General features: G+C 36.2%; 2 protein-coding genes across 7 annotated transcripts in view; both read right to left on the reverse strand.

The window, feature by feature from the left end:
- Positions 1-1,728: 1,728 nt before the first annotated feature.
- On the reverse strand, positions 1,729-6,688 carry LOC116014380 (succinate--CoA ligase [ADP-forming] subunit alpha-2, mitochondrial-like). Its single transcript, XM_031254427.1, has 7 exons — positions 6,369-6,688; positions 5,597-5,806; positions 4,516-4,686; positions 3,962-4,085; positions 3,279-3,340; positions 2,878-2,959; positions 1,729-2,199 (listed from the first exon to the last, which is right to left on the reverse strand). The coding sequence occupies exons 1-7, from the start codon at positions 6,582-6,584 to the stop codon at positions 2,063-2,065; spliced, it is 1,002 nt and encodes a 333-aa protein (XP_031110287.1). The 5' UTR covers positions 6,585-6,688; the 3' UTR covers positions 1,729-2,062.
- Positions 6,689-8,460: 1,772 nt separating this feature from the next.
- LOC116011941 (INO80 complex subunit D-like) overlaps positions 8,461-11,515 on the reverse strand; it is a 4,719-nt gene continuing 1,664 nt past the window's right edge. For 2 of the 6 annotated variants that reach the window (XM_031251379.1, XM_031251381.1), the window contains exons 2-4: positions 10,284-10,380; positions 9,628-10,161; positions 8,461-9,011 (exon numbers count right to left, since the gene is read on the reverse strand). In XM_031251379.1, the coding sequence (XP_031107239.1) occupies positions 8,750-9,011; positions 9,628-10,124 (759 nt within the window). In that variant the 5' untranslated portion in view covers positions 10,125-10,161; positions 10,284-10,380 and the 3' untranslated portion in view covers positions 8,461-8,749. Of the gene's footprint in view, positions 9,012-9,627; positions 10,381-11,515 lie in introns of all 6 variants that reach the window. The other 4 variants (XM_031251378.1, XM_031251380.1, XM_031251376.1 and 1 more) reach the window with 2 other exon arrangements.

An 11,515-nucleotide genomic window follows, 5' to 3' on the forward strand; every position in this document is an offset into this window, starting at 1 on the left:
ATATATATATATATATATATATATATATATATATATATATATATATATATATATATATATATATATATATATTAATGAAATCTGCAGTGTTTTTGATATAATGTAATGATGCACGATACATGCCATATTTCAAGATAAAATGTAACCATTACTATTATTATTATTATTATTATTATTACTACTACTATTACTACTACTATTATTATTTTAAGATTGATTATCTAATATATATGATAAATAGGATTGCATTGGATGTATTGATGGTACTCATATAGCAGCATGCATTCCTGAGGCTGATCAATTGCGATATAGAGGGAGAAAAGGAATTCCTACTTTCAATGTCATGGCAGCGTGTGACTTTGATATGTGTTTCACTTTTATATCTGTTGGATGGGAAGGATCCGCACATGATACACGTGTATTTGTTCATGCAATTAGTACACCATCAATGAACTTTCCCAAGCCGTCACAAGGTATCATATTCGTATTACTTTAACTCTAATAAAAATCATATAATTTTATTCTTTATAATTGTTTAGTGTTATATTTTTTTAGGAAGATATTATTTGGTAGATAAAGGATATCCAGATAAACAAGGATATTTGGTACCGTATCCAAGAATAAGGTATCATCAATCTCAATTTGAACAAGAGCCGCCAACTAATGCTCAAGAAGCATTCAATCGTGCACATTCTTCTCTTCGAAGTTGTATTGAGAGGTCGTTTGGAGTATTGAAGAAGAGATGGAAGATACTTGCTAAAATGCCACAGTTTAGTGTGGAGACCCAAATTGATGTTATTATGGCCACATTTGCCTTACATAATTATATTCGGAAGAATTCACAAGATGACATGATGTTTAATGTGCTTGAGCAGCATCCAGATTACATACCGCCCGATGAACTTCAAGATTCAAGTAGTAATACCTCCACCAACGAAAGTTTAAGTCAGACCTCTACTGAGATGAAGGAGATTCGCAACAATATTGCTACTTTATTATGGGATGCTAGATCATGATTTGCTAATAGTTTTATTTTCAAACGTTAAATTTTAATATGTAAACAAACAAATTTAAATTTTATGAAGATGCCTTTTTTAGTCTTTTTACATTTATCAGCTTATCAAAAAGCTAATTTTACCAAACACTTTTAAGCATAACAGCTAGCTTAACAGCTCACCTGTTTCAGCTCCTAACTTATAGCTTTTCAGCTTTCAGCTCCTTTTCAGCTTTCAGCTACCTTTTCAGCTAGGTTTGCCAAACATAGCCATAAGTAAGGAGTTGTTTTTTTAATTTAAAAAAAAAAAAAAAAAAAAAAAANAAAAAAAAAAAAAAAAAAAAAAACACTAGTTGTTAGCCATCAAAGCATAAAGTGGCAATGTGCTAGCCTAATCAGTAATACCTTGCTCTTTTCTTTGGGTGTACCAAAGGTTTTCATCGACAGACACAATTCCCTCGGTGAGTTGTATGCATCTCTTTTGAGTGGGACAGTTGGACTATAATCCACGTTATATTATGGACATTGGTCCAGAACAACATTTAGATTATGTACCTTTAAATAAACTGAATATATATAATACGTTAAAATTTAACCAACTGATAATAACAATACCTGTATACTTGTTGTAATGGGAACTTTTTTGCTCATGCACAAAAAAATTTAACCATGTTTCAACAATTTGTACTAAAGAAATAGACCAGCTTCATCAGTTCATAGCTACAATAGTCTAGTATGCCAACTACTCCACAAAGCTGTTCTTTTCATTATTGGAAGCTAATAAAAACGCAAGTCATTGTTTACAACGAGGGACGAAATAAATTGCATGCTACCAATGCCCCTGGAGAGGACATTGATTGGGAGCAGGATGGGCAGTTGAAACACCATGAAAACCAAAACACTTCAGGCTTTTTAAAGAATGCTAGAAAACAGCACAGCTGCCTTGTATTTATCTATGTTGTTAACAGATAAATGCGTTTCAATTATGGTTGGATATACCACAAGTCAAAAAGAAATAAAATCGGGGAAAAAGAAGAAACTCATCAACCAAAAATATCCACTCATGCTTTACAGAAGACCCCTCTGTGTGAAGACATCAAGCATTGTGGTTCCAATTTTTGCTGGAGATTCACATACTGTTACACCAGCTTCTTTAAGGGTCCTGATTTTGTCTTGAGCTGTACCCTTCCCCCCAGAAACTATAGCTGCATATCCAAACAGTAGATCAAGGAATCAGGTAATGAAATATAGCAGGCAAAAAACCATAAAGCTGCATAGTGAAAATAAATCCAAAAATTTCTGGAGAGCAAGAAATGCATAAGCCATGGGTAAAATAGTTTGATTCTTTACATAAACACAGCCATGAACTTGGATCCATCCACTCTCCCCACTCCTAAATACACCTTTTATTAAAACTGGTTGATGAGAATATCACTCAACACTACAGATACAGGTTAAGCCTCATTATTCAACTCTATGAGTACCACAACAAAAATGGGTTTGCACAAGTCATAATGTTCAGATCCATATAGGTAAAAGTGCCAACATCTGTGCAATACGTTGGATTAGAACACAGGTTTTCACCAGCTGGAATTTATTAACAATTGCACATAATTAATTCTCCCTTACTTGGGGGGGGGGGGTTCAAAAGTAGGAATTAATTGCATGCAACTTATTTTTTTTCAAGATAATTTTCCATTCCCATTCCCATTCAAATATTTCTACATCAATTGAAACTCATTGAAATCTGTCTTTCTTCCCCTTTAGGCCTTTACTGCCAGCCCCCAACCCCCGGCCAAAACCAAAAAGCCTATCAGGGTAAAGAAAGAAAATATCACAAGACTGAGTATGCAACTAGGCATAAGTAGATAATAATACAGTACCTCCAGCATGACCCATTCGCCGTCCAGGTGGGGCAGTAAGTCCAGCAATAAAAGCAACAACAGGCTTCTCAGTCCCACTTGCCTGTTCCAGTTGCAATATAGACATCTTAGTTGCCACATATAGTAACAATTAGAATTCTTTAGGCACCATAAATATTTCAAAGACTTGTGAAAATAGTAACCTAAAGACGTAAACAACAAGTAGGCATGCAACAAATTTCCAACGCGATTAAATCTGGTGGAAATTTAGTGTAGTTTTTCCTTCGACATTCCTATAGACCTATACATTCAAATAAATCCATCCCCAATATTTTACAAGCAGTATTCCATAGTGTACTTCACAATTCTTTGTTTATGAAATCCTGAATCAATGTGTCAAATAAATGACATCCAGTACTCACCTTTATGAAGGCTGCAGCATCCTCTTCTGCAGTACCACCTATCTCACCAATAAGAACAATACCTAGTGTGGCCAATGCATTCCCAATCAGACACATAACATTATAATTGGCATGTAAATACCAAGGTGCAGAGAAGAAAGTGAACCTTAAAGTACATATTTCATTGAGAAATTAGAGAAAGAAGTGAATCCATAAAAGTAGCCACAATGAAGACTCCAACACATCTGCTAGTAGCTATGGATTATGAGAGATTAGTTTCTTAATAGTTATCAAATTTTTATTCACCAATTGAAAGAGTCAAGGTAAATTAAGGATAGAACACACAAGTTGGTTCTCAATTGCTAGTGATATCAAAGATGGAGCAAGAATAGCCAACATCATGTGGAAGTTTTACCAAGGTGTAAGGGAAAAGATTTGGGAATGTCACACATTATGGTACTTTATGCACTTTAGTAGAACATACATAACAAATGTTCAGTTACATACTTACATACTGATCATCAATTTGTTGCTTTACAATGAATTCAAACTCTAATTCTGCTATAAACTAATTAAATGGAAAAAGTAGAGAAAGAATGTAAATGACCTGCAAACAAAATGTTCTTCCAAGAAACAAACATAAATAGATCAACATGGCAAAGAACAAATACGATGGCCACAGCATACTATGGTAAAATATTTACCTTCAGTCTGTGGGTCAGCAACAAATCGCTCTAAGCAATCAACAAAATTTGTACCATTGAAAGGGTCCCCACCAATCCCCACACAGGTTGATTGCCCTAGGCCAACAGCAGTTGTTTGGAAAACCTAATACATAAGAGATGGAATCATTACAAAATTGCAAGGCAGAGTTCCTTCTTTTTTTTCCCCAATATTCATTCCACGACCCACGTCACAATTTAATGATTTATGAGTTAGAGATCAGGAGTGTGGCGGTCAAGCGGATGGCAAAAGGCCATACTTGCGGGCTAGGTAGAAGCTATGGCAGGCTAAAACAGTAGGTGCCACCCAAACATTAGTTGATTTTCTTCATCCGAGTGTCTTTTCAAAGATACATCAAATGTAGAAGCACAGATTAAAAGAAAGAACTGTTATAGCAAAATGCAACATTAAATAGAAACTCGTAGAAAATATTTTGGCCAACTCAATTTTTCAGCAGACAGTCTAAATGTAAAACAGTTGGAGAATTCAATGCAATTGAACATGAAAACAATATTCCAATAAGAGCATATCTTACTGCTTCATATGTCAATGTGCCAGATCGAGAAACAATTCCAATACGCCCAGGCTTGTGAATGTATCCAGGCATAATTCCAATTTTGCATTCACCTGGTTTGATGATACCAGGGCAATTTGGACCGATAAGGCGAGTTTTGGTCTGTTGCTTAAGAGCAGCTTTTACTTTAACCTGCAATTGGCAATTATCGGCTCTGGAATGAGTAAATACAACCCAGTAATGGAATCAAGATGCTGAAAAGACAGACAATGCAAAAAAGCAAGGTACAAGTACAAGCAAAGGTCCTAAGCAGAAGGCTCCCCAAGATCCACTCTCAGTACCAAAACCCCCAAAAACTTGAGGGCAATAACCTTGAAACATCTCATTTGTAGAAACATTAAATATTTAAGCATATTCACATCAACCGCAGAATTGAAGCAAACAAGTTGCAAATAATATGAGAAGAGTTTAGGACCCACATAATTTCTTATTGTTTGAAAACAATCATTCCCAATTCAACCTTGCATGAAGCTAATGTAGCTTGGAGTCAACATTCAATACCAGTGAATTTGCTCTGTTAAAGTGCTTACATATTAATTAGGAAAAGTCTTAAGATAATATCAAGATGCTACAATTTCCTTCATCAAGTCTGAGATGGAGGCAATGACGCAATTTTCATATTATTGTTGTGAAGGCTAAATCACTTGTCTCCTACAATACAAAGTTTATTCTAAAATATAAACTCACTTATAGCCTTATAGAATCAGGCATTACCAATGATGTCAAGAAGCCATTTAGGTCCTATGTTCAATGCCTTTATACTTAGCTGTACATTTGAATTGGCAGTTTTAGCAGACTTTAGGCTATTCAAGTTGCAGAGCTTTGAGCTTAAAGAAGCTAAGAATAATTGATATTTATTCCAATGGCTAAATGAGTAACCCTTTACACATAGGCATTACAGGGCCCTTTTTTATGTCATCTTAATAATTACCATTTTCTACGATACTATCCAATTAGTACTCCATCCTCTGAGTGTTCATCAAGACATCAACAGACTCACTTCGTCAGCTATGATCAACTAATTTTATTGAATGCTGCTTACCATATCATGCTGAGGAATTCCCTCTGTGATGCACACAACCAAATCTAATTCAGCTTCCATTGCCTCCATAATCGCTGCTCCAGCAAAGGGTGGAGGTACATAGATAACTGAAGCATTAGCCTTGGTTTCAGCTTTTGCATCTGCAACAGTGTTGAACACAGGAAGTCCAAGGTGTTCAGTACCACCCTTTTTTGGGGTGACTCCACCAACCTAATCAAGCATTCGAAAGTAAGAATGAGAATATAGCATGTTCCATACACTATTAAAAAATTAGCCACATTTTCAATTCTGCATCCTTAATAAACAAAATGAACCATCTAATAAGATGGAAAATATTGAAATCTCCAGCCAAATTCATCTAACCAATAGCAAAATCATCACCACCTTCCGATGTCACCCATTAAAATATTTGTTTCATAACACAAATGAATGTTGAATAATCACAGCTATGCCTATACACAACAATAGTTCAAAAAATAAATCATTTTTGTAGAACTTTCCCAAACGGCTCATTTCATTTTCACTGCATGGACTTCTCCCTTTTGCTCTAGTTTGCTATTTCCCTTGATGAAGGAGAATTTAGTTACATTGGTTTAAGATCACCATAACATTTCCTCCTTCAATAACACATTTTCATTTCTCCATTTTATTACAATTTCATTCAAAAAAAAAAACAGATCACGTCTAAAGTGGCAAGTGATATGTTCAAGGGAGAGATCTAACGAATCACTGAGGCAAAATAAAATAAAATCAAAAGCAGTGAAGAAAATACCATTTTGGTGCCATATTCGATGGCCTGTTCGGTGTGGAAGGTTCCGTTCTTCCCAGTGATACCTTGACATATGACGCGGGTGTTCTTGTCCACGAAGACTTCCGGCGCCGGGGATCCGAATAGTCGGTGCTGCTGCTGCTGCCACAGCGGTGATTGCGTAATAGGCCTCACCTTCTTTGACACGTTCGTGATCAATCTCGCCGTTTGCCAAGCCATCACTACTCTCTCTCTCTCTCTCTCTCTCTCGCGTAGCTTAGCTTAAGGTTTCTCCTCTTTCTTTTTTATTTGCAGCGCAGAGCAACGAACAGAGAGGAAAATGGAATCGTCAAAGGGGCGGCTCGACCCGAATCATGAAAGAAAATGGGTTATTTCATTTAGACCCCTTATTTTTTGCTGAAATGATGAAATGACTTCTCAAATAATTTAAAATAACACCTCATATTCAATTATTTACTATTTTCATTTTTTTTTTAAATACTCATGATTTTTTATGAGATAATATTTGTTCTATACTTTTTCAAATATTCTCAGCCAAATTATCTAAAGTTTCACCAGAGTTCAAATTTATGACCACCCATTTGGATGGTAATCGGGATGTGACTACATGTCTACATGGTAAATGTTCTATACTGTCGACGTTGTATATTTGTATTACCATTCAACATATAATGTAAATTAGTATCGTGCCAAATGTTGATTAAATACTTATGACAATAAAATTAATTGCAAATTATATGAATTATATATTATCATACGTTTTGGTTGGTTGGTCTTACTCGCTAGTTCACTTTAATAGCAATAGTACTACATTTTGTTATATTATACTAGTACAACTTTGAGAAAAACACACACACAAAATTTGTAAAAGTTTAGGTGTAAGCCCAAGATTTATAATATAATATTAATATTAATACCATTATCATATATAATATAATAATACTAATAAAATTATCAATATGGTAAGACAAAACCTAATGGTAGCAACATTGTAAGCTTCCAAAATTTAAAAGCTTACAATAAAAGGGGCGTTTGGTTCAAACCATTTTGAATTACCCTAATAATGTAAGAAATATAATGTTATATTACATCATTTTTTTTTTGATAATTATCTCTCGAGACTAATTCATTGAATCATAAGCGGAAACATTTACAAGAAAGATTAATGGAATGGACAAACATTCCTTACAGTCAGACATAGAAACAAATTTCTTAACAATGTTATCGAAAACCTGAATCGCAGACTGTTTCACAAATTTGAAGCTGAAATCGACAGGAGCACTCCAAGCTTCTTTACTGTCAATAGCAATTTGGTCAAACATAACAAAGGCATACTCTAGTTCAAAAGTCGTTGACACCACCCGAGTATCAATCTTCATTTTTTTGTGGTTCACATATGCCATGACCAATTATCGTTCTACGCTTATAACTCGCCAAAAAAAACGAGAGGGAATAAACTCGCAAAAGAAGCGAGAGGGAATAAATTTGCTAAAGATGTGAGACACAACAAATTCGATAAATGAACGAAAGGTATAATAGCAACAAAACTTACTAATAAAAAACAGCATTGCTTTGTATCAAGGAAAAACCACTCCTTCCTACTTCACCTTTTTGCAAAACCCAAAACCTTCTTTTCCTTATTCAATGGTGATGTACTTCTTGACGGATCCGAAGCTGGGGAAGAGGAAGAACGCCGGAAGGGAAGGAAAAGGGGCGGAGACAGTGCAAGATCGTAGGCGTGGTGGACGGCGATGGGGGAGGCAAAAACGAAAAGGAGAGGCAGAGAAAAAAGAGCAAAAGAAGACGACAGTCGTGAAAGGGAGAAGACGCCGCCTCCGCAAAGCATGCGGAGGCGGCGGCTGCCGGACCAAAGAGAAGAAGAAGCGAAGAGTTTAGAGAGAAGGAGGAGCCTTCTAGGGTTTCAAGTTGACACAAAAATTTTAATAATAATAATAATAATAATAATATATTACATCATTTAGTTCAAGTTATCTAAAATCCAAGGTTCTAGGTAGAATTTTAAGTAATACTTGGAGTAATATCATTACCATGTTTGCGTTAGTTAATATCGGATTACTTTTCAATATTCCACATCTGCCCTCAAATATTAATTCATACTCCTTCCTTCATTTGGTCATTACTCACCATTGTATTCTTCATCGCTACAATTTTTTGCTTTGTTATTTTCCTGATTTAGTTACAATTTCTTGATAACAGAAATCTGATACCTCCACCACAGACAATCAACTCCAAGCCACATTTTTCCAACCAAAAAAAAAAAAAAAAACTCAAAGGCACAAGTGTTGAATGACTTGTATCTGCCATTTTTTTTTTTCTTTTTTGGAGAAATATACAGTCCTAGTTCCCGGGAGTAATCGAGGCGTTCAAGCGCAGTTGTCCTCCTTGGTTTCCGAGTTCTCAGAAGCAGCCTTCAATGCTCTTCTCCTGTTCTGAATTTGGTTTACATACTCCGCGACTATGACATGAAACTTCGGGGCAAGCTTACTGGTCGAAGATATATTCAGGCCAGCCTTCTTCAAAGCCCGGGTTGCATATTTGTCCGCCTTCTCTAGATGGGGACTGCAGAGACAAGGAACCATGGATCTCAAAACTGGCTTCCCACAGAGTATGGGCCCTGTTGGAGAACTGCAAACAAATAGCAGAAAACTATTGTAAACAAACCAAATTCCTAATAGCTAATATATCTCCACAATCACGTTTCTGCACAAAACAAGCACGCACCATTCTAAATGACAAATAGGCTATTGCAAAAATCGGTTTAGGCACCCACCTAGGCACTAGGTGCCCCTAGACCGTGGCAATTTTCCTCCCAGGCAACTGGCCACCTAGCGCCTAACTCGACTGAGTTAACTCGTCCATTTCGATTGAGTTAACCGAGTTAATCTGGTCGGCTCAGTCTTGCTAATTTTTTCATTATATATATATATATATATATATATATATATATATATATATAATATGGCATATATACACCCACACACATGGACTGTTTTTTTCTTTAGTTAGCCACATAGGCGCCTAGACGGCCGCCATAGGCGCTCCACTACCGCCCGACTAGCACCTAGCGCTTACTGCAACCATGCGTAAATATAGTTCTTCCAAAAGAAAAGCTCAAAACATGAGATGAACAGCACATCCATACACTTCATTTATCAAGAAAAGACACCTCTCATATACATGTGAAGTTTTTTTGTATACACACACAAAATAGATAATTTAAGAAATCAAACAAAGGCCTAACCTTTTGATCGAATAACTGCAAGGCTTGTAGAGCTTCTGCCTGGGGTCTGATAGGATATGCATATGACAGAACCTTGTCAAAGCCATGGCTTTCGACTTGCAATTACATACCCCGCACTTATTGCTACCATTGTTACTGATAAGAGTATTGCAGTTTGGGTTCTCCCCAGTTCCCGGGGCAGAATCAACATGGTTTGCGTTGGATACGTTATTCTCTTCACTATCTTCTTCAAAAGGGCTTTTTCCATACTCCCAATAGTAATCTCTGTACTTGAGCTTCACCTCCTCCATCAAAGCCCAGTAGTAGTCCCGATATATCTGTGAAAGCTGCTTGATTCGACGAGAGCGTCGCCGCAAAACCTCCATCCGATGCAAGACTTTGGATCGAGCCAGAACCACATCTTCCTCCCGCCCATCAATTAAAATTGGTGGGGAGGTGGAAGAAGAGATGGCGTTTCGGGCCAAGGAATTGTTTGGTATAGAAATTGGCTCGGGCATGTTGAAATCCAGAGAGGAGATATGTGGGTTACTTGCTCTGCTATAATTAACGGGAATTTTCAGTTCAATATTCGGGTTGAAGTCATGATAGGGATTTGAACTGTGGGGAGCCGCAACAGTGAGATAGGAGGGGGCTGCAGAAGTGGTTTCGGACAATACCTTAACCGCTTACAAAAATTAGCCTATTTTCTGAGCAGAGGTTGACCAGACAATAGTCTCCAGCAGCAAATAGTTAATCAGAATACTGAACTTTCGCCTGCAGAAAACACAATAAAGATTCAATAATTGCACAACCAAAATCTGGCAGTAAAAGGAAAACAAAAATGAAAAAGCTTTTAGCTCAATATCTAAGCACATAAAAATAAGAGCAATCTAGAAAATCAATGGAATATAAGGCAGCTATTTTGCTCCTATAGTTAAAGTGCAAAATTCACAACCTTAGTACCATTAATCTGAGTACTGTCTATTCAATCCGTTAAGCATGAAAATTAACTCTCCCAAATGGACGGTTAAAAACAATAGCTTTTAGCAAACAATCTAATAGGAAACCCTCATCCTTTCTTGAATTTATGCTCTTTTTCCCTTTTGAAATTAAGAAAGTTCCCCCTATGTTTTTGTATATAATATGGATAAAACATACTAGATCAGCTCCCTTCACATTATTCCTAAGTCAAATTTCTCTCAACCTTAGTCTTTCTGGGGATGAGTTTACATCCTCCCCTCCTTTCTCCTCCATTGGTGGAGCTTCTCTAACTTTTCAAGGCATTCTAGCTACCATTTTGAAGCATTCTTCATAAAGTCTCTTTAGTTAGCAACTTTTTTAACGCAATAACTGCAAAAACAACTTCTCACAGGCAATTTATGATAAATTCTAGTTACTCAAATGAGGGGGTGTATTAATTGTTAATATACGGAGTATTTTTTAATACACAGCAGAAGAAATGTTGTGAAGCACATTAACAATTAATTATCTAAGTTGGTTCCATAAATATTATTGCCATTTTCATAAAGTTTGACTAATCTCTAAAGCAACTCCATTTAGGCAATTTTCACAGAAATATTAGTAAAATTCACATAATCAGTTGAGGAGATGATTTAGCATTCTTATTACATGATTTTTTCTAAAAGCTTCTACATTTTTTAATACACTAATGACGTGTCAAGTTGTGAATGATTAATGTTGATCAGGAGCTAGGCATACATATATGGGTCTGGATATCCTATGCCATTAATTAAAAAAAGGAAAGTTTTTTTCTTGAATACACAATTAGGATTAATCAAGCTCAAGGTCCAAATATCACATATTCACATGAAATTAACCCAAAAAAATAAAACTTACAAACTCAAACTCATGAATGACCCCCCCCCCCCCCCCCCCCCCCCCCCCCCCC

Source organism: Ipomoea triloba, chromosome 3, assembly GCF_003576645.1.
Source record: "Ipomoea triloba cultivar NCNSP0323 chromosome 3, ASM357664v1".
NCBI lineage: Eukaryota > Viridiplantae > Streptophyta > Magnoliopsida > Solanales > Convolvulaceae > Ipomoea > Ipomoea triloba.

Coding starts and splice junctions, on each gene's coding strand:
- LOC116014380 (XM_031254427.1), bottom strand. CDS start 6,584: ATGGCTTGGCAAACGGCGAGATTGATCACGAACGTGTCAAAGAAGGTG. Junction 5,807..6,368: donor TCGAATATGGCACCAAAATG/GTATTTTCTTCA, acceptor ATGCTTGATTAG/GTTGGTGGAGTCACCCCAAA. Junction 3,341..3,961: donor TGCTGACCCACAGACTGAAG/GTAAATATTTTA, acceptor TGGCCACACTAG/GTATTGTTCTTATTGGTGAG.